This window comes from Haliaeetus leucocephalus, unplaced genomic scaffold, assembly GCF_000737465.1.
Source record: "Haliaeetus leucocephalus isolate CR32 unplaced genomic scaffold, Haliaeetus_leucocephalus-4.0 Scaffold808, whole genome shotgun sequence".
NCBI classification, from domain to species: domain Eukaryota; kingdom Metazoa; phylum Chordata; class Aves; order Accipitriformes; family Accipitridae; genus Haliaeetus; species Haliaeetus leucocephalus.
The window spans coordinates 4,953,852-4,981,440 of NW_010973244.1; the positions used below are offsets into that span (position 1 = coordinate 4,953,852).

Consider the following 27,589-nt stretch of genomic DNA (forward strand, 5'->3'; position numbering starts at 1 on the left):
ATGCTTTCTATACATTCACTAAGACTGTACCTGCATAACTGTACCAGGCCCTTTGCATGGCCACTGCTTCAAGAAAGCTGCAAAAGAAACAACTCTTTTATTTGAGTTCCTGGTTGCAAGTCTTACAAAATTCATGCATGTCCTCAGCTACAAAGTCTTTATAATTTGAAGGCCCCCCTACTTTTATATTGCATTAATCAGAAGAGGTAGCCAGCCATAAAACTAAATAGCATAACTTATTCAGGATGCAGAAGCAGGCACAATCACTATATATATAGGTTGTGGACAGGCTGGGCCTGAGTCTTAAATACGCAGTAAGAGCCTGAAAATTGCTGAGTGTCTGAAATAGAATTGCAAAAGAACCTTAGTTACTATCAGATCCCAGCTAATAGTTTGTGGAGGCTCAAGACACAAGGTATGGTGTTGGACTGTGCTGTAGCATGTATCTGGGAGACTGGAACACTAGGGTTTTGTTGTATCACTGGTATTACTAGAGAAGCTCTGGTCAGTGCAAAATGTCCTTAACTTCTTTACTGTGTTTGGAGCTCTTTCCGTTTGTTTTTTTTACCAATCACTGGGAGAAACAACATTCCACCTGGGTTACCAAGAGAGGGTTCAGTCATTTAAATCACTATTTAAAACTTTCCATGGTTATGAGATGTCAATCACTCTTTGACTGCTATGCATATGATACATTTCATGATCATGGAACATGAGTTTCATAACTATGAAAAAAGACAGCCACATAAGCCTCCCAACTTTATTCTGCTTGCTAACTAATTATCTTTGTTCCATATATATACTGAAAATATGTATTTAATTGCAAAATGACAGAAGAATCCATTAAATTGTTGACTTTTTATTTATCATATTTTAGAAAGATAGGTTACAAGTTTAGGGTAACTTGCTAATAATAAATTTGCTTTGTTTATAAAAATTTAATTTAAATATTTAAAATATCAGATTTCTTTTATAAGGCTTTTGAGCACTAAGGAAGGAAAAAGAAAATAATTAGGAAAGTAAATAGTCTTGTAATAAGGTATTAGCTTGACTTGTTTTGGTTTCTACCCTTCTGTGCAACTGTGAGCAAATTATTTAATCTTGTGCCACAGGGATAATCTTTCATTCTTCCTCTCTTTTTTTTTTTTTTGTCTTGTCCATTTGTATTACAAACTTATTGAGACACAAGTTATCATTTGTTATCTATAGATGCAACAAAAAATGGACAAAAACAAAAGGACTGATTTTGTCTGGGGTAGGTGAGCCCTACATTAGCATTGACAAACAAAGGTAAATTCATTAGTAGGAAGAATAGTCTTTGTATATGCTGTATTGGATGTACAAGTAAAAAATTCTGCATACAACCTTCCAAAAGGAATTTTAAAGAAGCAGCCCTCATTCTTTTTCTTTGTTAGATTTCTGTTTGAAATGGTGTCTTTGAAACTTAACAGTATTTTTCACACGAATCACTTTATTTCACTGAGTTTTGTGTACAGCTGAAATAAACAATTCCACTTTTGTTTTATTAAGATCAGTTTCATTTATGTAACACCTGTTCAACATGTGTGTTTGTGCACTGGAATTGTCAAAGATATTGGCTTAGTTTTGGAAGTAAGTTTATTGGTTCACTGTGAGAGTGTCCGAGGTGTATGTGATACATCACATTGTGTTTTACAGGAACCAATGACAAAGTTTCATGTTTCATTTTTTTTTTATATCTCACTGACAATGCTGGAAATCTTATTTTTTCATCCTGATCTGATTGGAGGAGGGTTTGGGATTTGATTGTTTTTTGAAGTAGGAATGTGCTTTTACATAGATACTAAATCCCAACTAAATTTCTCAAATGAGTCAAGTGTTTTACTAGAAGAAAGATAAAATACTGGTCTTAACTGATGCCTAGACAGAACTGTAGGAGGAGTGAATGTGAGGTGAAGGAAAAAGCAGATAACTGTGATTTGGTACGAGAGCTGCCTTTCCATTCATTTCAGTTTAATGATAGCTCTTGTACACACATACGCTCCTTCTCTGCATTGTCTTTTGCTTTGTCTGTTTAGTTGAATGAATTAATTCTTGCTGCTGAAATGGCAGGGTAGATGGTTTTGTCATGCCCAGGTCTAGCAAAATGAGGAGAGGGACCTTCACGTGAATTGTGGCTACTCCACAACTTAAATAGAGGGTTAGGAGATTGCAGTCTCTCCAGCAGCCAGGTCATACTTGTCAATTCTTAATAGAATAAGGAACACTGATTATGATCTGCATTTAAAATTTAAAATTTCCCAAATTATTCTAGCCAGATTAAAACACCATAACTCTTCCTGGAGCTAATTTGTATTTATGCTTTTTGCTGTGAACCAGTTTTTGGTAAAGGAAGGAAGAGACTTTGAAACTGTAAAAAATGTGGCAATTTAAATTCTTGAGGAAATCCTTGATTACAGCAGAGGAGAAAAAGCGAACTGCCAGTAATTTAAATATGATAATTTCTGTCATAACTTGACAGCAGATGTGAACAAAAGAGACATTAAATAGATGAAGACAGAGGAAAATTGAGAGCACAGAAGCTGGTGTATGCAGAGCTGGATAATGTCTGTTGAAGCAACGTGACTTTGCTTGGTTTCTATAAATGCTCTGCAGCTAAATGAATGTAAGTCTGATTTTTTTGGCAGGCAGTATTCTCTTTGACTTGGCTTATAAATGAACACAGGATCAAAGAAGATTTTTTCTTCCACATAGCAAGGTCATTTAATCAGTTCTTCCTTAAACTGAACATACACCTTTCTACAAACATGCACTACAAAAACAGGTTAGAGAAAGGAAGGCACGACCATATAAAGAGGGTGCTGTGGGCAAGTGCAATGCTAAGCTTGCTAAATTGAGGATTCTCTGTATCCTACTTAAGACACCTGGTAAAGACTAGGAGTGTTGTACCATGGTCTATAACTGAGATACATCTTTAAGTAGATGTGTGTCTGTGTATCCTTGCATTTTACAGTTCAGTTCCTAAAAAAGCAAGTGTGCTTTAATGAACACAATTTTTAAACCCTGTTATATAAGCAAAAAGAAGCAGGGGGAGTTGACAGGTTTTGGTTGTTACACTTGTTAAGTGTTGTCATAATTTTGTAGCAAAGTGGCAGGGGAGAGCTGTAGTTATAACTAGTACTTGTTTATTAAAATATTTATCATAAACAAATGACTGCTTCTGTCCTGAGGTCCTGGTTTAAATTATGATCTCATGTTTCTTACAAGCAGCAAATTCTCATTTTAAAACGATCTGTGATAAAGGCTTGGTATATTTTCCTCCCTCTGAAAATGTAGGTGTTCGTATTTAAACAAGTCACCATGTGAGCTACACCTACAGAGCATGTTATGTGCATGTTTGGGAGGAAGAGAGGGGACAGGAAAGCATATGTCCCCAACTTTGCAGAGTGTTAATGCATGTTATGTATGGCTACCAGTTTCCTCCTGCTCTTCCACTCCCCGCATTTCCGTGGCCTGTTCCTCTCATCTCCAGGCCTACTGCTGCTGTCAGTAGCTGTCCCTCTCAGCCAAGTGGCACCTCTGGATGCCTGTGGAGAGGTAGGTTTAGGCAAGGAACAACTAGTACAGCCTCTTGGCCCACTGTCTGATCAGCAATGGCATCTCATGCCCTTTTCATAACTAACACGTAATTTGAGAAACAGCCTATTGTATGGAATATAGGGTTACCCTGATCCCTGCACTGCTACTGATCTAGGCCTTTACTGTCAGAAATTTTCCATGGATCATATGTATGCTTCTAAATAATCATTTGAACCTGTTAACTGCGATTATTCATTTTAATATGCTATATGCTTGGTCCCATAATGTTGCGTCCTTTGAATACCTCACACTTTAACCCAAAGTGTCTTGATGAACTTTGCCCCATTGTCTGCTAAATCCCTTTGCACAATTTCTCCGATTCGTGACAAGAAAAGCCATTAAATAAAACAAATACTAATGGCATGAAAACTAGCTCATGGGCATAAGCCAGCTAGGAAGTTCTTAAGGAGTGCCGCTGTAGGTGTGCATCGTACTTCATGTACAGATAAGGACACATCTCACTGGAGATTTGGTTTCAACATGCTCCTGATGGCAGTTAACATTGGAACAGGCTGTAGACTTACAAGATGACTTAACCTCCACTGAAAAATAGTTTCAGAGTAAATTATTTGAACTGTATATGCTTTGCATCTTGGGTGTCTGCCTAGACCCCAGACAGTGGAAATCTTATGGACTTCAGTGGGCCTTGTGTTAAAAATATACCCTGCAGATTACTTCCTCACTGCCACATCTTCTTATTCCTGCTTACTTCTATTTACTGATGTGTAATAGTGCTATGTTTAAAGTGGAAAAAAAAGGGGGGTTACTATTTAAGGTGTGTTTATGTTGACCCAGTATTAACATCTGTAGTCATTTCAGGACCATCCAGACCAAAGATTTCCAAAGATGACTGACTTCCCTCTATTTTTGCCTTATAATTCCCAAACTTCTTTATATGTTCATTTCAGAAGACACTAACATGCTTTCTTGCAAACCCTAGGCCTATAGAACATTTGTGTATTTTTATATACTTTATATTCCTCTACCTTTCCTTGTAGATGCACATGCATCCTGCACAGCTATCCAATATTTGCACTGTGTTCACAACCATTATGAATGTTTGGAAATAGACTGTATGTCCTGGTTTCAGCTGGGATAGAGTTAACTGTCTTCCTAGTAGCTGGTACAGTGCTATGTTTTGAGTTCAGTATGTGAAGAATGTTGATAACACACTGATGTTTTCAGTTGTTGCTAAGAAGTGTTTAGTCTAAAGTCAAGGATTTTTTCAGCTTCTCATGCCCAGCCAGCGAGAAAGCTGGAGGGGCACAAGAAGTTGGCACAGGACAGAGCCAGGGAAGCTGACCCAAACTGGCCAACACTGTATTCCATACCATGGGACATCACATCTAGTGTATAAACTGGGGGGAGTGGGGGCGGGGGATCGCCGCTCAGGGACTAACTGGGTGTCGGTCAGCGGGTGGTGAGCAATTGCACTGCACATCATTTGTACATTCCAATCCTTTCATTATTGCTCTTGTCATTTTATTAGTGTTATCATTATCATTATTAGTTTCTTCTTTTTATATTTTATAAAACCGTTCTTATCTCAGATCATGAGTTTTGCTTCTTTTCCCGATTTTCTCCCCCATCCCACTGGGTGGGGGGGAGTGAGTGAGCGGCTGCATGGTGCTTAGCTGCTGGCTGGGGTTAAACCATGACACTGTAACACCTTATCTTGAATTGGCCTTGTTCATCATGTTGTTTTTTAAATGTAATTTTTGTAAATTTTTAAATGTAATTCCAAATACCTGTTCTATGCTGGAATATTCCCACCTAGATGTCAGATATACAAGTGCAGAACCATTCCAGATACGAGAAATAAAATCCAGAGTTCTCCCAGCATTGCTATATGATACTCGGCCTATTAAAAATGGGTATGACAGGGGCCAAGAACTGTTGGATCATTAATAAACAAACCATCACTCATGCTGTTAACATGGGCTCTTGGTTTTTAACTCAGAAGCCTACTCCTTCATTTTAGATTTGAAAACTCACAAGGGAGGAAAGGTTTGAAGTGGAATCTAGACCTGCAATTTGCCTGTCAGGTTGCCTCCCATATTTATGTTAAGAAACTGCAGATTCTTTTGACTTAGAAGTTTAATGCTTAGGATGTTTAATTTGCTATCAGCAGGACTAATAGTGAATGTGCTCATTCCATATGGCTGCAGTTGGAAAAAGAGGAGCATTAGAATTCAAACTGTTATCCAGATTAAATTCTTTTTACTTTTTATCTCAGTCAACTTCCAGATTTTCCATCCAAATGCAAGCTTTATTGTGCTTTCCCAGTGTTAGACCTGAACAGCTTTATCATAACCAACCTCATTAATTCAGCAGGAGCAACTTCCCCCAAAGCATGACATTTCTATGGAAACCCAGAGAAAGTTCCTCCTCCTGGCTTAGAAGTGCTTTTTATTTGAATGAACTGGAGATTCCTATGTCATAGTAACAGTAAGAACCAATGTAACATTACAAAGACCTAAACTACATGAAGCGTGACTGAGCTTGATCCAAATTGTAAGCCTAACATTAGTATGTGAAGCTGAAATGGCTATCCTGTTGCCATGTATTAAAAGAATGAAAGCAAACACTAAGGACTTTGTGTGTTTCCTGGTTTTCTATAGTGCTAAGAAAATCCTAAGTCCTTAGCAATGAGTAACAATAATTACCAGCCTTCTGTAATAAATCAACATTTAATTACCAGCTTGACAGGTCATAGCAGTTTTAAAAGAAGTTGGCAAATACAGAACAAGAAGGTTTATCAAACTACCCTTGTATTCTGTGTTGTTTAACCCAATCCTAAGCAAAGTAGCATGGGAAGTTTTTATAAACAGCTGGCTAAATTATTTTGCACTGAATGACTTAAAAAGCAACATATAGACAAATTATTTTGGTAAAAGTGTTATTTGAAGTTTTTTACTTCAACCAGTATTCCTGCCAGTAAGGGATAAGGAACAATCCATAATGAAATTCGATTTCCATTTAAGATGCTTTGGAATCTTAGATGTGGCTTTATTATGGTTTTCATCAAACTAAAAGTAAAACAACATCAGTTACACCACCAAATTTTCAGCAAAGTTTTGTTTAAAAATCCATTTCCAGATGGTCTCTGTGATATGAAGGCAAGTCATGCATGAAACAACAGATTTATTACAGTAAATATGTTTATTTGTTTAGTATTTATTTCTTTACTGTGGATTTTTAGGACAATTGCAAAGCTGTTGGTGTTTTAGAACGTATTTTATTGTTGAAGTTGCTTTGTGTCAGTAATGAACAAGTGGAACAGGCAGATAAATTTACGTAAAATTAAATAGGTAGGATTTTGAGTGTGTAACATCCTCTGTAAGCATCAATTTAAGCAACAAAATCACGTTCAGGTTTTCAGTAGCTCAGAAGAAGAATGTATGTAACATTGTTTATTGTAAAGGGATATTTTAGAGAATTTTAAAAAAACATATTAAGTCCTCAGAATTAATTTCATATTAAAATTACTTGGCTTTTTATTTACTAATTTTTGTAGCAACTTTCATGTGGTAGTTATGTTAAAAAGTAACCTCATTTTAGATCATAATTTAAGTTTTGGGGTTTTTTTCCTCATTTGTCACTAGAACACCAAATGACAATTCTATAGTATGCTATTTTTCAAAAGTTACGTCATTTCACAAACAGAGGCATTTCTTGCCATGCTGGCATTTCAAGAATGACAGCAAGGCAAATATCTGTACTAACTTTTCTGTAAGGTGTGTATGCTCTGTATAAGGGGTCAAACTTTAAAAGAAATAGTTTTTAGTTCTTTTTGTTGTTGTTTTCAGGGAGGGGAGGGGTTTGTCAGCAGATCCCACTAAATGAAATTATTGATGCTTTGAATGAGAACAGGCTTTCTAAGATTACTTGGTCCCAACAGTCCCTCACTGGTCTCCAGGCTGCCAGCATGGGTGCAGTTGTCAGCAGCAGCATGTATTCCTGTTACAATCAAAAAGTTGTGCTCAGCCATGTTTAACTGACAATGTCACAAGGCCTTTAACAGTAGTGAACTGAATGATTTATTACAATTCAGCTTATGAGTTGTGTAGTTCAATGATTTATCTTCATAAAATGCTAGTGACAGCCACTACTATGCATCAGAATGTTGTTAACCCAAGTAATATATGATGCAAAGATAATATGTTTTCATGATTTATTGACTGTGGGTCCTATAATTACTAATTATGGATATGACAGACCACCTAATGCATAAAATGCAACAGAAAATCTGCAATGAAAAATTATTATAGCAGTACAGTTCAAGTTCCTATCAAAAAGAAATTTTACAGTGAGGAGTGAGATGAAATTTTCTGACCCTAAAAAAATCTATATTTGCATTAATAATTTTTAATAAAAGCTGCAGAAAGGGGAAAAAAATCTGCCAGGTTTTAACCTCTCTATTTTCTGTTGTGGTCTCACTTGTGATTTAAAAAACAATGAAATTATTAAAAGGTGAGTGGACAGGAAAAGAATAAATTGGAAAAGACATCTCAATTATTGATAGTTCTTGAAGTGGCAGTTTATTCTTAAGTATCGAATGATGATTACTGACAAACATTTAGACTAAACTGTAAATTTCCTAATCTTTGCCAGATGTAACAATTTCTGTCATTTTCCTTTATTTTTTTCTTGTATAATTTATTTCTTTTCTTGCCTACTAGAACAAAGAAAAAATTAAATAAAATATAAAGATGTTTCTGAAGTAAAAAGCAATAATCAAGTGGCTATTACAACTGTGTAGTCACTAAAGAGCTTAATAAAACTTCTGATATGTGGATTAGTACTCCACTTCACTGTAATAAACTGTTGAACTGTTAGAATCCATCATTATTCTCCCTAACAAAACACCCAAAGGAAATTGAACAGAAAACAAACTTACTATTTGTGAACAACTTTCACACTTGAGTTTGAGTCTTCAGCTTGAGTGTCTTCTGTATACCTACTCTACTAACTGTTGGTCCTTCTACTCACACAAAGATCAATGCAGATCCAAGAATGGAGCTGCATTGCAACGCAGAAATTGGTTCAATGCATATCCAAGAATGGAGCTGCAGTGCCACACAGAAATTTGTTCTAACAGTGGCTGTGGCATAATTATTGCCTTCAGTGATGGTGATTCCAGTTTCTCAAAGTCAAGGTTCAGTTATTACCTCCAAGACTAAGTTACCTCTGGAGACCTTGCAAACCTGAGCCACATTCTTCCCTTATATGTACACACACATGCAACTTCCATTAACTGTAAGGGTAATTGCACATGTAAAGCTATTGGATGTCTTTTTCTTTTGAGTATGTATGTTGTGCAATGGAGCCCTAATTACTAATCAGACCCTACCTTAACAGATGTAACTGCTTAGGACTATTTTTGTTTTATTAGTTGCCATTTGTCAAGTACCATATTTTTACTTCATGAAGAACTAATATTTTTTTAAAAAATATATTTTATTATTTACATTCCATGTGCAAACTACAAACCATTAAGGCTTGATCTTATAAAGAGATACTCTTTTATGTCATAATAGTAGTAGATGCATTTCTTTCTCATTAGTGAATCTCAGTCTCTCTGTTTTACAAAGATCCCCTGTTTTAATTTACCTACACATAGAACATAATGGGACAGATTCAACACCAATGTTGAGAGATTTGCTTCTGTAAGTCTTTCTGGTGTGCCCACTTTAAGGAAAAGGCATACCTGCCCATATTTACTGTCCTAACTCAGCCTCCCATCATACACTTAAACCTGTAAAATATGATAAGTAGTATTGATAATTATTATCTCAGGTCATTTTTCAAAGCATTTATATTTCTGAAAAATGCATCTTTGTAGGTGTATATTTAGATCCAAAGCAGAAAATTCTCTTCAGTGCCATAGGTATCTATGCTTTATGCATATGTATAGGAAGACTTCTTCAAAACAGCAGTTACATATACTTTTTTGTAGCATAGGAGGTGATGTTAGTATGTTGCTTTGGGTTTTGACAATGATTATGTTGAGGTGAGCATTAGAAATTAGTGATTAAAGGGTAATACTTTAAGTCAGAGTTGTGATGACCACAAAGGGACAAAATAAGCACTTGATAGGTAAGAACAAGGCAATTTTATATACAAGATAGTGAACACAGTATTTATAATTTTCCTAGCTATGCCTTTGATGTTTTAAAATGTTTTACTCCCATCATGCATTTTTCCATTAAGCAAAGTTTTAAGGAGATTGTACTGTGAATAAAATTTAGAAGGGGTTATAAAAATAGCTTTTCTACTCATACATAGGGGGAGGCAAATACTGAACAAAGGTTGAAGTTACAAAGCAAAAGAATGGACAATTTGGTTAAACAAATTTACTTCAAGCTCGGGAGGTATTAATTTAATGCAGGTTGATTCCCTCACTGTCAGAACAGATTCAGTAATTATGAGTGGGTACAGTAGATATAAATTGAGTTGGGCGCGAATTCTTCTATAATGAAATCTAGTAGCAGTTGCAACTGGGAAAAGCTACTGCCTCTCCATTACAATGATTTTGATTATCACAGACTGGTGAGTGTGAAAGATACTGCAGCTCATCTAAGCCAGCTCCCTGAAAATTCAGGGTTCTTCCATTTGCTGGCCTAAATTCTGAGCCGGTACGGATGCCCGTAGGTTTAGGACGTCAGCAGAGGTGTTTTACGTAGATCTCTGTTGCAATTACCTCTCCAGTAGCATAAACCCCAGCTGAACTCCCTGTAGCTTAAAGACAAAGACATATTTGTGTGGATCTTTAATAAATATTCTTTTTATTTTTGAGGCACATGATTTTAAAGTTGTATTGATAATATCACCATTTCTGGTCCCTTAATCCCTCTGTTACTAACTAGCAGATACAGATATGACCCACAACGTGAGGTACATATCACTGTTCATGTTTCTCCCATGCCAGCTTTCCTGGTGTCCTACCAGTCATGTTGACAGGGCTGTTCTATTCCTGGGTCTCCTCCATGGCAGCCGGTGGATTCAGTCTGGATTTCAAAGGTAGCGCTTCTAGCACCCAGCACTGTAGCAGTGCTCAGCTCTGATCTCACTGCTGTACTGAATGATACACCACTGTGCAGCTGTATTTGAAAGAACTGCCTTTCCTCTCTCATCAGGTGTGGGCTGGAGTCATTCCTCATTTTCTAGGAGTCTGGGAAAACTTCACTGAAATTCAGGGTTCACCTAATGCTGTGGTAAAGAGCAGCAAAATAAGACAATGTATATTTGAAGAATAGATAGTTTGATACCTTTCCAAAGGCATAAGGTTTAGTCATTTAAACTACACATTAGTCTTTGACAACCCCTAGTGTAAGGTGCAGAGAGGAAATACTGCTGTATTGAACTGGCAGGGAAACAGAGGGGCTGGAGATATTTTCAAGTTTATTTGCTTCTTAGAACTTCTTTTATGCTGAAAGGCTGCTTTCATTAGATACTTCCTCCTAAATAAATACATGTGTCGTGGTTTAACCCCAGCCAGCAACTGAGCACCACGCAGCCGCTCACTCACTCCCCCCCACCCAGTGGGATGAGGGAGAAAATCGGGAAAAGAAGCAAAACTCATGATTTGAGATAAGAATGGTTTTATAAAATATAAAAAGAAGAAACTAATAATGATAATGATAACACTAATAAAATGACAAGAGCAATAATGAAAGGATTGGAATGTACAAATGATGTGCAGTGCAATTGCTCACCACCCGCTGATGGACACCCAGCTAGCCCCCGAGCGGCGATCCCCCGCCCCCACTCACCCCAGTTCCTATACTAAATGGGACATCCCATGGTATGGAATACAGCGTTGGCCAGTTTGGGTCAGCTTCCCTGGCTCTGTCCTGTGCCAACTTCTTGTGCCCCTCCAGCTTTCTTGCTGGCTGGACATGAGAAGCTGAAAAATCCTTGACTTTTAGACTAAACACTACTTAGCAACAACTGAAAACATCAGTGTTATCAACATTCTTCTCATACTGAACTCAAAACATAGCACTGTACCAGCTACTAGGAAGACAGTTAACTTTATCCCAGCTGAAACCAGGACAGCATGAAATACGCTTTTAAAACCTAGGAGATAGTTCATGGACAGAGTCAGAGCACGTACTTTCTGCTGTATTTCTTCTTGACTTCGAGGTATAACTTGTGTTGTCCAAGAACAGGCTGTGAAAGGCAATATTCAGTAAAATGCAAAGCAGTCCTGCAAATCTAGCATTTTAATTATGTTTTTATGGTTTTCTTAGAAAACCACTGCCTAAGGTCCAAATATTTTTATTGTGGTTCACTTTGAGACAGACTGTATTTTATTACATTTTATTTTATGTGTACCTGCTACTGTGCCCTTAACAAAGATAACATAATGTATGAAAAAAAATCTTTTTAGTTAATAAAGTGGATCATTTGAAGCGATCATTATATTAAGACTTTACTCCGGTTCACTGAGAACTTTATTCTTTTTTTTGTGTTGTCTTTCTGGTTTTGAAAGACATACACATACTTAACAGAAATGAAAAGTTAATCTGTGCCAGCAAATACATGCAAATTTTGGGGCAAATATATTTTTCTTGGGGCAGGGAGATGCCACTTGAACTTCTCCCTTGCAGTAGGTCTAATACCCCACAGAGTGCTATGGCAGAGCAATGTTTTATCACTTTTTTCCTTAAGGCTTTTGATAGAAGAGAACAGGCTGTTTTCTTTTCAAAACAATTTCCCAATGTCCTCAGCAAATGCTTTCAGCATTTCAGACCTGGCTATGTCTGTAGTAGCAAACAGTGCAGAACGATAGGAGTGGATCTGCAGAGCAGAACAGTTCATGCTCGGACCTGAAAGTCCATGCAATGTCGTTTGCACACTTGAGAATGGAGCTTGTTACTTTGGACTTAGATTCATCTGACGGAAATACAGTCCTCAGGCTTTGAGATTGATAATAATACAAAGCAAGGTCCACTATATGGGGCAATTGCGAGATTTGCTTTGTACACACACTCCAGCAACAAACTAAAACCAAAATGTAGTTTACATGTAAACCTCCACCTCCACCTCTATAGGTTTCTCGTTCATGCACAAAACTGCCTTCTGCTGGGTTTTGAGCATGAGAAGGTGAGAACCTTCTCACTGGTTTTGTATATGGCTGCAGAACTGGTCTAAAGCAAGGTTAAGTCCAGCCTCAAGGTGTCACTAGTAGGGTCTCAACCACAGCATGGACAGCCATTCAAAGAAAATCAGTCTTCAGATACAGTACTGTTTGGTTCTGGCAGTGGAGTATTGCAAGTTTAAAGAATAAATAATTTAATGTAGTTTGAGTTTAATGAAAAATAATCCTGAAGAAAGAATAATTGATTGGTCATTGGTAGTTGCTAGATTATGTCCACATTTGGTATTTTTTTTCTGGTGGGGAGCAGTGGGTTTGCTTTTTCTACAGTTCCTGCCTCTGTGACAGAGGCAGAGGTTCAGTTAAATCCTTCTAAAAAGTGCTATATTGTGTTTGGAAGAAAAGTATAATTTTTCTATTTATTATGTGGGGCACATGTACAATGAAGATAAAATGATAAAAAGGATTTTTGTATAATAGGATTAAGACATGAAAAGGGCTGCTATGTGAATTTCCTTTCAGAAAATCTTGTGCCTAGAGCTTTGTGTATCTTCTAAACAGAAGCATAATGAAAGTGTTACAGGTGCTGATTTAAAAGTATTGCCAAATGAACAACATAAAGATATTTTAGTGTACTACAAGTAAGGTGATAAAGCTTGATCATCTCTTCCCCCATCATATGCTTCAAGCTCTCAATCATGCATTGATAACTACTAGAAAATGTGCATTGAAAGACCTGTTTGGATGTCTGAGACATATTTAGGCCTCAATTTGGAAGAGTATTTAAAGATGTGCATGGTTTTTAAGCCCTTGAGTGATCTCCCACTAAAGCACGTTTTTAAATATTCTTGTTGATTCAGAGCCATCACTGGGAAAAGCGTCTCAGGGATTTCAGTATCAAAACAAAGTTACATTTGATTTTTGCTGTTGGTCAGAAAATGTCAATTTACCTTTAGTCAGATGGCTTTTTTACTGCTTTTTTGTATCTGCTTTTTCTTACCAACATAACCCTCCCCACCAAATTCTGTTTTGTTTGTAAGTAAGTATTCTGTTTAAGCCAAAGTGAAAGTGTTCAAGTTGGGTGCCTGTGAGAAAATGTAAGGAAATAAGAATTAGTCCATCCTTCTTTTCAGTGAATACTTCAGTATTACGAAATTAAAAGTTATGGATTCACTTTCCTCCCCTGTCTGGAATATCTAGTTATTTTATTTTTATGTATTATTTATCTGGCATGAATGTGCAAAGAATAGGCACTATCTCTATCATGCTTTTGTAGGTATCTGTACTTGATTAGTCCAAAGATAAGAAAAAGCAAAGCAGGTTGCCTGCTGTATTCTTTTAACAATTTAGCCATCTAAATATACAGTAAATATTATAAATAATTGTAGTGATACAGAAAGGCTTCCAATTCAGTAAGGCCACCCCCAGAAAAGCTGAAGAAATGCATCTAATATGGATAAATGTGACAGAATAGTAGTCATAAAACAAGTACCTTTAAGTTTCGTAACATGAAAAGGAAAGTTCTGGTTAGCTCACTTAAAACAAAATATTAAGATGCTGAACATATCAAAACAATAATTCAGTACAGAATGGTATCTGGCACGAGACTGTAAAAACTATAAAATGAAGTTAAAGCTTTATGAGTATAATGCTGTTTCTATGACGTTTTATTTCTTAAAATTTACAGGAAAAAAATAAGAAAAAAGAAATATAAACCCTTTTCTAAAAAAAATGGGAGGTTTCTTATATGAAATGTGTATGCTGGATAAAGAATAGTTAAATTACCAGTTTCAGTAATGATTATTGAAATTATGTGAAACCTAAGAATAGATCAGATTTTGCATTAGCATGTTTGTAGTTTTAAGTAAAGAAAGAAAGAAGATTGTGTTCTATGTACTCTTAAAGATGTAGATAACTGTTTGGAAGTCTAAAAGATGATGACATATTATCTGGACATGGGGCACAATGCTGTATAGTAATCATAGTTTTGTCAGTTAAAAAAATAGATAAAGTTAGATGCGGATATAGAATGAGTTTTGAGGAAGTTAGGAACAGTTATGCTAGGTAACTGATGTGCAGCCATAGTCTATTTCTTAGTAAAAATTAATCCTGGTGCCATTCATTGAGATGATTACCACTGAGCATGTACAAAATCCTGTGCATTTCCAGAGCACCAGATTGCATTATTAGAGCCAACATTTTCTGACTTGACATGGACTGGAATAGAGGAAGAGGGCAGTGGAAAAAGGTGTATTTATTCATTAACGACAGCATCCTTTCTGCAAGCTGAAACACATACAGAGATTCCAATTTCCAGGTGTATATCTTTTCATATCTAAGGCATAGTAACGCTATTTTTTTTTTTCTGAAAATAAAGAATGTGAGAAGAACAGTGAGAAGAAAGGATGGAGCCTGTGCTTGAAAAGCTGAAATTGTTTCAGCAGTTGCATGAGATTCTGCAAGTGTCTAAGCTTAGAATTTACAAAACATTATTTTTTCTGTCATTCAAGTCAAACAGGCTTTCATCTGGTTTTATTAGTTTTCACGAAAAGACAGAACAAAAAAATCATTACAAGTTTGACGATTATTTGCTAGGTTTATGGTCCATTTCAAATCACCAGTAGTCAAGCCTCTTATAAATATAGGTTTGAAAGTCATAAAGAGTCTGCAGCATTTTAGATGTATGTATTTGCTGTATTTTCAGTTTACTGCGTAACAGTATTAACTATGGGAATAGGAAAATTACCTACTTTTTTGTTTGTTTGTTTTTTAAATACATCCTATATATACAAGGCTGGAGATGTATTTAAAGCTAAATGTTCATCTTTTTGTTCTGGCATTAACTTGCAGAGAAAACTCAGTATAAATAAAATATCACCAATGGGCAAAATTTTGGCATGTTTCCAACTACTCACCTTAAAAAAGCACCCTGAGCTTAATCACAAGGACAAAATTTGTCATGAATGTTTTGGTTTTGTTGGAGAACAGAGTTTTCGATCATTAAAATCCCTTCAAGGCTGCATTTGCCACTGTCTTAGCTTACTGATCACCTGGACAGCTGAAAAATGAATAAAACTAAAAATGAAATGGACTTTTCTGAATCATAAATCCTAAAACAGATTATGTAGTTAGATATGTTATTCCATAAACTATCTGAAATATTACTATAGGAAGAGTTCTGGTTTTGTTTTTCCCGTTTAAAAATATGATTAGTTAAACAACAGAAAAGTACGGCGCTTGTAATTACATCCTGGTGATTATTTTTTTTTCTGGTTGAATATTACTGGCATATATTGCGGTATATTTGAACACAGCTGAATGTTTCAAACAAAATATTGTTGGCTTGTTTTCTTATAGTCAGAAATACTGGTGCAAAGTTGTACTGAATTAGCGCAGGATTAGGCAGGAATATCAATACACCACCATCCTCAGATGAAACATGGTGTCAGCTGGCTAAGTGAAAGCAGTTGCAAGCAAACCTCTCCCTCTGCCTTCAGCCTCAGATAGGGTGGGTCTCGCCATTAGCAGAGAAACTTGGACTGGACTTCTGGATTCCTGGGTTACAGGGAATCCACACAGTCATTGCTGAATACCCAGGAAAGCCTCCGTGCTTCCAGAGGCTTGTTCATGCGTGTGTGTTCCCTGTTCCGCTCCGGTATCTCCCCATCCTGAGTATTTAGGGTTTCATCTCCTAATAAGAATTTACAAGAAATTACAATATGAAATATTTACTACAACGGTAGGAACTGAAGACCAGTATGCAGCCACATAGCCTTACATTGCTTCAGCGCTTCATGGAGTGCTAATGATACTATTCTTGCCCTGTTTTATTCCTAAACATTTTAACTGAATTTTGGGTTTCACTCATATATCAAAACTACGATGAGGTTCTGTTCTGGTGTAGCAGATGTTATGCTGTTGACTTCAGAAGAATTTAGTCCATTTATACCAACAGACTGTATAATCTAGCACTCATTAATAGCCACGGTATGGGTCAGTGCCTTTTACAGGAAGATTTGATCGCACAAGAATAACTGTAGAAGAATTTGAGATTTTTGCTACTATAGTTTTCTTCAAAGCATAACTCAACCAGATGTTATCTTTCTAAATTCTCCATTATGTATTAAACTCTTGTACTTTTTTGGTGTTCGTCAATCTAGTCCTTCTTCCATGTCTGTAATAAGCAAAACATCTGTTTCTTCTTGTTCAATCAAAGTGCCTACCTCAAGAGTCCTACTTTTAAAATAATGTCATTTAAATAGAAATCCTAGATAGGGATGATGCATTTCATTAACATATTTGATTTGCATATGAAACCAGCTTTTCCAGAACTCAGCAGGGAATTTGTGGTGGCAGCAGTATGTTTCTTTTTTTCTCAACTTGTGTATCAGAAAGTTACAAGAAGAAAAAAAGAATGCAAATAAATATGTATATCAGCTTAGATAAAAGAGATTAAACTGCAATGAGAAATCATTGTTGTGTGTTTGGGATGTTGTCCGTTCTAAACTTTCCAGCTGAAAATTTTTGTAATGGAAAGAGCCATATTCTACTCTTAATATTGAATCTTGGTTTACAGAAAGATCTCAGTTAAGCTTGACTTTTTTTAAGTCCAAGCAGAAATAATTCTTCAATACACATGAGGCATGTAATAAAACATTACAATAAAAATAGGTCATGCAGCTGTACAAACTTATCCCCTATGGGAGACTATACCATGTATCTCAATACCAATTTATGTCCCTGGAACAGAGCATTATCACATTAAGAAAGGAAAGTTGACACTACTGGCTCTAAAACACATGTAAATAAAAACCAGATAAAAAGAGTGGCAGAGATAAAAGGTGCTCTTAGTTGCACCACTGGGGAGCACAATTCTGTAAAGACAGTAGTGAGTACTTGCTGGGTGCTAGTGAGCAATCCTCATTAGCATTCATAGGTAAGCTCCATGGAAAAATGTATCTGTAAAATGTTTTCTAAGCAAATGTAAAATTGCACTTGGATTTTTGTGGAAACTTTGGGCCAGAAGAGTTGGAATGTTACTGTCTTACTGTAAAGCTCCATAAGGATGGTTAATACACGTAGCTAAGAAGACAGCCTTAACTCACAATCATTTTGTAGGCAATACAGTGAAGAGTTCATAAAGTATCATCTTTCAGGAACTGACAAGAACAATGCCAACTTGCAGGGGCAAATATTTTTGATACAGGCAAAATACCAGTGCTTCTCCAGTCATGCCTCTAGCAAGCAGCTTACAGACAGCAATGTGTCCCCTTAGTGTATTTTGCTAAATGCTGCGCACACAGAGAGAATGCATGGAATTAGTTTTTGCTGGTAATTTGCAGGTCTCCTCATGCTCTGATCCACCTTCCCTCCCCTGCTTCTTGCCTGGACTCATTGCAATGTTCAGTTTTTCAGTGTGGTGCTAGTGAGCTTGAGGTGTTTTCCTTTCACTGCATACTAGGAGAGCATGCCACAGATACTGGGTAGAAGTAACCGCGCACTTCTTAGACTACTATATTGGGCACCATTTTCACTTGTTAATTCAGCATACAGCATCACCTGTTTCTGTGCTAAAGAAAGAATATTTTGGCACTTTCCAGGAGAAATCCATGTTGAGTTGGACAAATAGTGTCCCGTCCCCGTCCCCGTTCCCGTCCCCGTCCCCGTTCCCGTCCCCCCCCCAAAAAACAAACCACAAAACAAACCATCCCAAAATGTTGAGGGACTCTCATTCAAAAACTGTTTTTGATGGAAATGATGGCTTGCTTCCCCCTGCCCCAGTATTTAGGCTATTTGTTCAGGGAGAAGCTGAGCGGAGTTAATTCTTCTCTTTTTTTACATCTCACTCTTCCTAAAAGAGTAAGCTGAACTCTCTGATAAAGATTAGTCAGGAAATAAAGCATGCAGCAGTAATAGCTACATAGTCTAGATTGTCTCTTTAGCCTGCATACATGGTTCCAGTCCCTGTTCTAGTGTTATTTAAAATATGTCATACAAGAACAACATGGGTATTGTGACACTCATTTATTTGGTGTGTACAGAGCAGACTAAAGTATGCAGTCAAAAAATACAGATTCATATAACTGAGGTATTTCGCATGTCCTGCAATATTAAATTTAAAACACTTCTCATTAGTGCCATCAGTTCATTCTTTTATGAAAGAATATCTTCAAGAGGTGAGGAAGGCAAACGAAACCTTATTATAAGAAATACAGTGAACTTCCAATTTCATGGCATAATCATCTCTCTTTAGCTCCATCAACGGTGGTGGCAGGTTGACCTCGGCCAGCTGACTGACACCCCCACCCAGCCACCCTCTCACTCCTCCTCCTCAACAGGACAAGAGGAGAATATAGGATTGAGAAGCTCGTGGAGCAAGACAAAGACAGGGATGTCACGTACCAATTACGGTTGCAAGCAAAACAGACTTGACTTACGGAAAAATTAATTGAATTTAATTTATTGCCAATTAAAATAGCTTTAGGTAGCGAGAAACAAAGACAATGATTAAAACAACACCTTTCCTCCTCCCTCGCCCAAGCTCAGCTGCAATTCCTCACTCCCAGCTCCTCTACCTCCTACTCCCGAGCAGCACAGGCAGATGGTCAGGACACAGCGGCTCCTCTCTGCCGCTCCTCCCTCCTCAGGCTGCTCCCCTGGCCCAGCAGGGCCTCTCCCCAGGCCGCAGCTCCCTCAGGAGATGGATGTCCACCTGCTCCGGCGGCGGCTCTCCAGGGGACTCTCCGGGGGCGGCTGGAGCCCCCTCCTCCCGCTCTCCCCTCGGGGCTCGCAGGGCTGTTTCTCGCCCTCTTCCCCTCACCGCCGGGCACCGTTTTCCCCCCTCCCTTTCAGCTGCGCTTTCCCCGAGGGGCTCGGCTGTGCCCGGCCGCGGGAGCCGGCCGTGTCCGGCCCGGGGCGGCCCGGCCTCTCCTCACAGAGACCGCAGAGGCAGCAGACTCATTGCCGGCATCTGGGCACCTGCACCAGGTAGAGTTTTGTGTGTATGTTTATATCTAGTTCTGTTTAAATTGGCTAGGCGGTTTTGTCTGTTTAGTGAATGATCTCAAAAAAATGTATCAAATCACGAAGAGCAGTGGCCTTGAAAGTTACTACTGTGAAAGCTTTAAGAGAGAGACATTTGCCATGTAAATACCTCAGACGCCCCTGCAAATTCGGTCCAGGAGCAAGAGAAAACCAATGACGTTTCAGATGGTCATGGGAGGTGGACATGTTTAGAGGAACCCACTGGAGGTGTGACATCCTCTCTCTAGCTGCAGTCTGTCAAGGCGCAAAAGCTTATCTTTTGATATAATACAAACGGTGGTGCAAGGTAGGCTGACGCTTTCTTGCCTAATGTCCCGTTGTTTCTTGGTTTCTGCAATATCCCCTTTTCCAGAGAGTGCTTTAGATGTACCTCCCCCTGGACTCACTGACGAACTGCCCATGCCACCGTTTTCATCCATTGTGTCTTAATAGCCAAGTTTTAATTTTGTCCAGAAGCCTCTAATTGTTACTCAGTTTAAGGCAACACTGAATACCTCGATAAAAACTGACATAGATTTTTTTAATGATAGGTCATCTCGAGCTGGAAGATTGGGATTTTAAGTAGGTTCTGGTAAACTTCAGCTGTAGAAACACCCACTGTAACAATTTTGGTTTGGAACCCTATAAGAAGGTGTATCTTCTTTTCCATTCTGAGTTTATTATCACTAGAAATTAATTTTATCTGGGTTATAATTATGTGTTTTCTGTTTCTTCCTTGTCAAATGTAATGAAAATTTAAAAGGAGCTTACAAACAGAAAGACAACTTTTCTCATGTTTAGCACATTAGGTCTTTCCTCTCTTCTTACACTAGATGGAACAAGTTTTGGTAGAAACATTTCTTACAGATACATTTTTTAAGAGGCTTCTGCCACTTTTATTCACACTAGTGAATATTCCAAGGTATAACACTCCCATGTTATTTCAGGACTTGATCTTGTATCTTAAACATGTGGAAGCAGTGGGAAAAAATTATTCATTAAATGTCTAGGTATATCTGTTTGCCATGAGTATTATTCCTTGTTCACAGAAGATAACATTCTTTTGAATATTTGGAAGGTTTCTCTTCCATTGTACTTTGGCTGAAACTGTGCATCGCACTTAATTTTAGAAAGAGTTTATTGCATTGTGGTTTATTTTGGCAAATGACATTTTGCTAAGGTGACTTAGCACCTTTATCTAGGTGGAGAACATCACTTGTAAGAGGTGCTATAACTTGGAATTTACTTTTACTACTGTGTTTGCTACTTAACTTGCTGACCCAACATAACCTGCCTGCTCGGTAATGACCATAACAAACTAGTACTCTTTCACCGTTCTTTAATGGTAGCTTAACATGCCAGGCAAACTGGCTTCCTGCCATCTGCTGGAGATGTGTCAGAAGTATATAAATTCTGGTTTTTTAAAAGGTCTGAATGAATGAACAGATCCATCTGCTTCACTGCTATCAGTATTGGGAGGATGGTGCTCCCCTAAGATTGCAGATTTTGGCAGACATTTGCTGGTTTTGCAGTGCCTCAGTGATAATATCTTCATCTTCTATGACTAGCCCCACATCCCAATGACAGGATTAGCTGTGAACTCACCTTCCACGTGAGCCTTTCCCCCTCCTATTTTTTTCTTTCCCTTCTCTTGGAATTATCAGGCTTTTGATAAAGGCAGCAATCGTGACCATAATGTGCCCTTTGGACCTGTTACTCACTGTAGTTAAATGGATTAATTAGCATCTTTTCCTTTTGAACCTGATCATAGAAACAATTAAGAGATATTCTTTATTAGTAAAATGTAGAATATGGCCTTTTGATGGGAAAGGTGAGTGATAACATTTGTAATTAGATACAATTTTTCCTGACAGCATGGACACTTTGGTAGTTCCAAGACTTGTATTTATAATATAATGTTATTTTTTTGGTAATAGTTCCTTTAATAACAATGCCTTGTTATTACACTAAAAATATTTCATTTCTGCAATAGCCTTTGTTAAACCTTACATAATGAGCCTAGGAGAGAGACACAAAAACCACTTAAAGATAATATGTATTGGACTAAGTAAAATGTTCCAATGTTTTCTGTTCTTCATAGGCTCTGGTCTCAATGATGGGCAGTGGCATGAAGTCCGATTCCTAGCGAAGGAAAATTTTGCTGTCCTCACCATTGATGGCGATGAAGCTTCAGCTGTTCGAACAAACAGCCCTCTACAAGTTAAGACTGGAGAGAAATATTTCTTTGGAGGTAAAAAAAAATACCAAAACAAATATCTGCTTAAAGTGCTGCTGTCTTTTAATCTACATGATGGGTGAAATGGAGCTCAGGATGCAATTCATTCATATAGATCTTAATATGGCTAAAATGGCTAAGTGCTGCTCATCAAAAAGTAAAATACTAAACTTAATTTCACTTTTAATAATCTTTTTACACCTCCTCATCCTTGCGAAAGAAACCCTGAGAAGATCTGTACAAGAGTCAATCTAACTTGGAATGATTTCACAGATGTTCTCTGAACATTTCAGAGACAATTCTCGGAGATGGGAACCTTCCATTAGTAGTTTAATTAAATGGCACTGAGAAGAGACATAAACTTATCTTTCCAAGATTGGAATCCTGAAGACAAAAATGTATCATTGTTCAGGACAGGTCTTAACCTTTTGCTGATTTTTTTAAAAGCTATCATGATTGTGGGTAATTAAGAAGCTTTCATAAATTGAAGCCTTAGATTGTTCATATTTCTGTCTATTGACAGACCACATACTAAAAAGAGTTCTTGCACATGGTGGCTTGAATTTTTATTCCTTTTGCTCTCCTACGTTAACATTTATGAAAACCAAAAAAGGCCATCAAAACTCTTGGAATTTTAAAGTATATATTTAAATTTCTATATTAAAAAGCCTATTTAGCATGCCAAAAATATTTTTGATACACTACTATCTTATAGGGGAAGGTCATTAAGGGTTTTTTAACTCAAATGTAAATATTATTTTTCATACTGCTACCCAGTTTTTTTTTAAAAACATCCATTTCAGCAATGACCTGCAATCTTTGTTCAACCAGAATTCTCAGCGAGCTCAAATGCTATGATCAAAAAAGAGTGATAAGCTGTACGTTTGAAGTGTCCAACATCTTTGAGATTGCACATGAAAGCTTCAGGGAGAGAACACAAATTTTGAAAGTAGAATTTATCAGTGTTGAAAACTGGGGGTTTTTTTTCAAACTTACAAGGTGCATAGCTAATCAAAATAAAATATAAATGGGATACTACAAATAATCGTGATAAAAAAGATAGTAGCATATGGAGTACCCTAAGTAAAAAGGGAAAAAGTCCTTTCAAGGTTATTCTCATTTCATTATCTCCTATCAATGGAATCGTTAAAAATACATATGAAGATTACTGTTTAAATAATGTTACAAAACTAATATATAGTTAATAAAAAATAGATTCCAATGCTGCAGATACTGATGACACACACTTCCAGGAAACATTGTGGCAATGATGATAGACCACAATCTAAGACAAATACTACCAAACTAAAATTCATCTGTCACAAGAGTTAAACTTCCTGTTGCTGCAACATGTGTCTTTTCCAATATCCTTAATTCAGCTAATATCCTGAATAGTTTTTTTAGCATATTGCCTCAAATAAGAGTTCTAGCATAACCAGTTGCCACATGCTAAAGCCTGAAAATTATTTTGTTGTTGAAACATACTACCTTAAATTTGTCAGAGCAGTCTGAGACATTCTCATTAAATGACGTTATTAAGCACATAGAGGAGAAAATGCAATGCCATACATAATACATCCAGTGTTAAATTCTGTTAATTTTCATAGGTAAAATCCCCAGACCATTATTGCATTTCTGGAGAGAGAGTGATTGATTTCTTCTGAAATGTCTTTTACCTCTGACTCTTTGGTTGTGAGGGATAGTTTGTCTAGTTTCTCCAGGTAGTTTTTATACCCTTTCTCAGTCAAAATACAGGTTGCTTTGTTGTCATTTCAGTTGGATTCTGAAATCTGCTTGACTTCTAATTGTTGTCCAGTACTTTATAATTACAGCACCCTTCCATAAAAAAAGTGTGCATGTAAATATTGTTCTAGTGGGATATGAAAGTAAATCATGTGTTCTCTAAAGTTTCATTTGCACATCTGTTCACCCAAATACATGGTCCCTTTGCATAAGCTGTGGAGTTTTTGGTTTTCCTTATTACCTTTTATAATCTGAAAGGTCTTTGAAAGATGCATCAAAAGAATAGCAGTGTCCTAACCTTCATGTCCAGTTTTATTTCAAAATAGGAAGTCTGCATTTGCAACACTGTACTTTTGCATTTTAACTCAAGCTGTAAATCTGAGGAAGCTTTATTTCTGACTTGGATATGAGGAACCCATTTATTTTAGTATGCTCCCACATGAATATTTCTATATATATATTAGTTATTTTGCTATATATATATGTTAGTTAGAGATTACTTGCAACCTAAAGCCAGTCTTTTGGATGTGTATTAGAAACCTGATCTTTATATTCACTGTCTGTATCTTACGAGGCAAAGGTATTTTTGTTCTATTCCCTTACATGTATGTGTTCCTCCTTATTTTAATTTATAAGCACTCCAAATTATGGCTGTTAATAAGTAATATTTGCAAGAAGAGGATGTAGAGGTGAGAATAGTGGGGAACTTCAAACATTTGCACCACTTTTAATTGTCATCAAAGATGTTTTCATTATTTTGATTAGAAGTAAGTTCAGCTAAGAAAGTGTCAAATATTTTTTTTCTGCAAATATGCATAATTGGTTGGGAAAAGGACAACTGCCTCATGAATTCAGAGGATAGTATGTTTGGCTTTTTGTGAACTGCTAGATGGCTAGCAGAAAGAATTATCATTTCTTTGGTGATGATAGATTTTCAATGTGAAAAGGAATCCAGTAGATTTCTTTGCTAGAGATCTGAATACAATAGTTACAGGTATTTTGACTATTAAACCTATGTATTACTAAAATTCAAACATACATCACAGATGCAGAAGTTTTAAATTATGAGTTTTAAAGATAGGAGTGTTATGATATTCATCCCATCCCACTGCTATATTTCTTGATCTTAAAAAATACTGAGAAATCTCAGTCCATTGAATTTGTGTTCAGAGAGCTCGTACAGCATTTCTAGAAGGCTCCGAACATGTATACTTGTCTGATTTAAACTTTCCTATTTCATCTTTGAAAGAGATACCACATGTATGCAAATGTTTTGTTCTACAAACTTTCCCTTTCCCTCATTTCAAAATAAGTGCATCTCTATATTCTGGTCTCCTGGTGTCAATATAACAAGTATATACTATAGGTAATGGTGTTGGTTTTGCTGAAGAAAAGATTTAAAGGTTGCATTTCAACACTGTAGTACAGTATTTTCTCAAAAATATATTGGAGAATTTAAAGAGAAAAGTAATTACAATAAAATGCGTACTGCCTCAAAGTAGTAAGGCAGACACTACAGATAGACCTTTTCTGTGATCATAACTACAGCTTTTACCGTAAGAGAAGTACCACATACTTGAATGTGAATTTTTGGCACAGCGTCGATTTTTCAGAACAATGATCGTTTTCATATATTGTTGTCATAACTTTGCACTGGCAATATCCCATAATATTAGTTTCATAATAAAATAGACAGTCTATCAAAATTGGGAATGGATTAAAGATTGAGTGGACAAGGAGAACAGTACTATGCCAAATGTAATGATAAAACATTCCAGATAAATCAGAAATACTAAGCTGCCTTTTACACAGATAGGTTCGCAGTGATGTCTGGAAAAGTCCTTAATTTTACTCACAGTATTTTGATTAGAACTGGATTATGGCTCAGACCAGTATAATTACATAAATAATAGGGGGAAATGCAGAGACACAAGACTTTTGTGCATTTACTCCTGGCATAGAAATTTTGACACAGGCAGAAAGAAGCCTGTGAGTCAGAGTGCTCTCTCCCTCTGTGTGTGCAAATGGGTACAGTAAGGGCCAGTTGAACATTGTGTTAACAAAAGAATAGCTTGTTTGGACACCGAGTAGTATACTGGGCCTGGTTAGTCAACCTCCCTGTCTAGTAGCAGCCTCCAGCTACCATTTTGAGAAAGTTGGCCTTTGAGAGAAGCCAGACCTGATTGACACTTTCCCAGTTTCCCTCAAAACTAGTTTGTAAATGTGTTCTGGCTATTGCTTAGTTTATTCGTTCATTTGAATAGAAATGCTTGTCATTGACCACCAAACCCAGATTTTTACAACATGTACAGCAGAATTTGAATAAAGATGTTAAAATCAGAATTTTTTTTTACTTCTGCCCATAAAACTAACTTTTCTAGTCTTGAAAAGTCATAAGTAAATCATAAGAGTAAATCATAAGAGGATTCCTTATTTCTCTGTCAGAGAATAAATCACGTTCAGTACTGTTAAAGTATTTTTTTTTACTTCTCTCGTGCCTCTCCTGTGCTGTCTCCCAGCACTACTAGGATCCTCCCAAGGGACAGAGAGCAATGATGTTTTAGTCAAGCCTGAATGTTAACAGAAGTTGTGCTAAAGATCAGGCATTTCTGTAGATTGAGTGAATGTGTGCTAGTCTACGTGGGAAGATGGGTTCTAATTGTCTATTACCCTTCTGTATAACTATTCTTCTCTCCCCACTGGTTTTATTTTCCTTCTCTTTCTTGTGTCAAATTTTGGTTTTTGGAAGGAAGTGAACTTCCTTTCTCTACTAAGCTCTAGAGAATGATGTTTCTTTGTTGTTTCCAATTATCTGCATAAAACAAAAAAGCAGAACAGAGAAAGCGAACCACAGAGTGAAAATGAGTCCATTAACCTCATCTGCACTGTTGGAGATAAGGGGCTTTTGTGAGACATCTTAAGCTTGCACCAAACCACCTAATAGCTGCCTAGTGCCCAGAGGAAATACTTGATTAGAGACGTGATTTTGACTTGTTTCTATTTTACAGCATTTCTTTCTAATTGTGTCTACTTTCCCTCTCCTTTTCACTGGCTTAAGGATAGGAGAATTTTTAGTATGAGTGATAAATCTTCATTGAGAACAAAGGTATGCAGTGAGCATCTGTCAATCCACTGTGTGCTGCTTTTTCTGACAAGCAAAGATGAATGGACTATGCAGTAAGTTTCCTATGGGACACCAGTCTATGGCATATAGAAAGTCCTTCCTTTCTGTATGACTGTACAAAACGCACTCTGTATGGAATCTTGTTCCTGGAGTAGAATTCATTTGTTTCTGAGTTATGTTGGTCTAAAATCCCATAGAATCAGAGGTGGTGGAAGGAGGAGGGAGGAGGGAAGTCAAGCGAAAGAGAAAACAATACCTTCCTCTGTTTCACATGTGTTGGGCTCTTCTGTGTGTGCATCTTCCCTTCTTAACCTGTCATTTATAACCAAAGCCTTTGGGTGGTGTGCCTACATTTTTTGTCAAGTTATCCATTATTATTATTTTGTGAATTGGTTATTAAGAGCTGTTATGGTCAGGCTTCCTAGGTAGCATCACTGGGATTTCAAAAGCACTCAGACTATCACAATGGCAAATATTATCAGATAGAAAGGGAGCATGGGATTTTTTGTAGCTCAAATTCAAATGTGTTCAGCAAAACCAAAGCTGAGTTATTGGATATTACGTGACAAATGAATGAGACCCAACCAATGGCAACTCAGGTTATTTGTTACCTAATAAAGGAAACTAAAGTCCCTGCTGACATCATTCTCTTAAGCCTGCAGCTTCTCACATCTTGGTAAGTAACAATGATGTTGGGTTGTATTTGCATTTCTGCACATTGATTGGATTATTAATATGTCAG

General features: G+C 37.0%; 1 protein-coding gene across 1 annotated transcript in view; it reads left to right on the forward strand.

Annotated features, from left to right (window-relative positions):
• The window catches only part of CNTNAP2 (contactin associated protein-like 2), a 1,206,765-nt gene that overhangs the window by 650,513 nt on the left and 528,663 nt on the right, over positions 1–27,589 (forward strand). Inside the window, exon 9 of the mRNA XM_010581816.1 lies at positions 21,846–21,995. Coding sequence (XP_010580118.1) covers positions 21,846–21,995 — 150 coding nt within the window. The remainder of the gene's footprint in view (positions 1–21,845; positions 21,996–27,589) is intronic.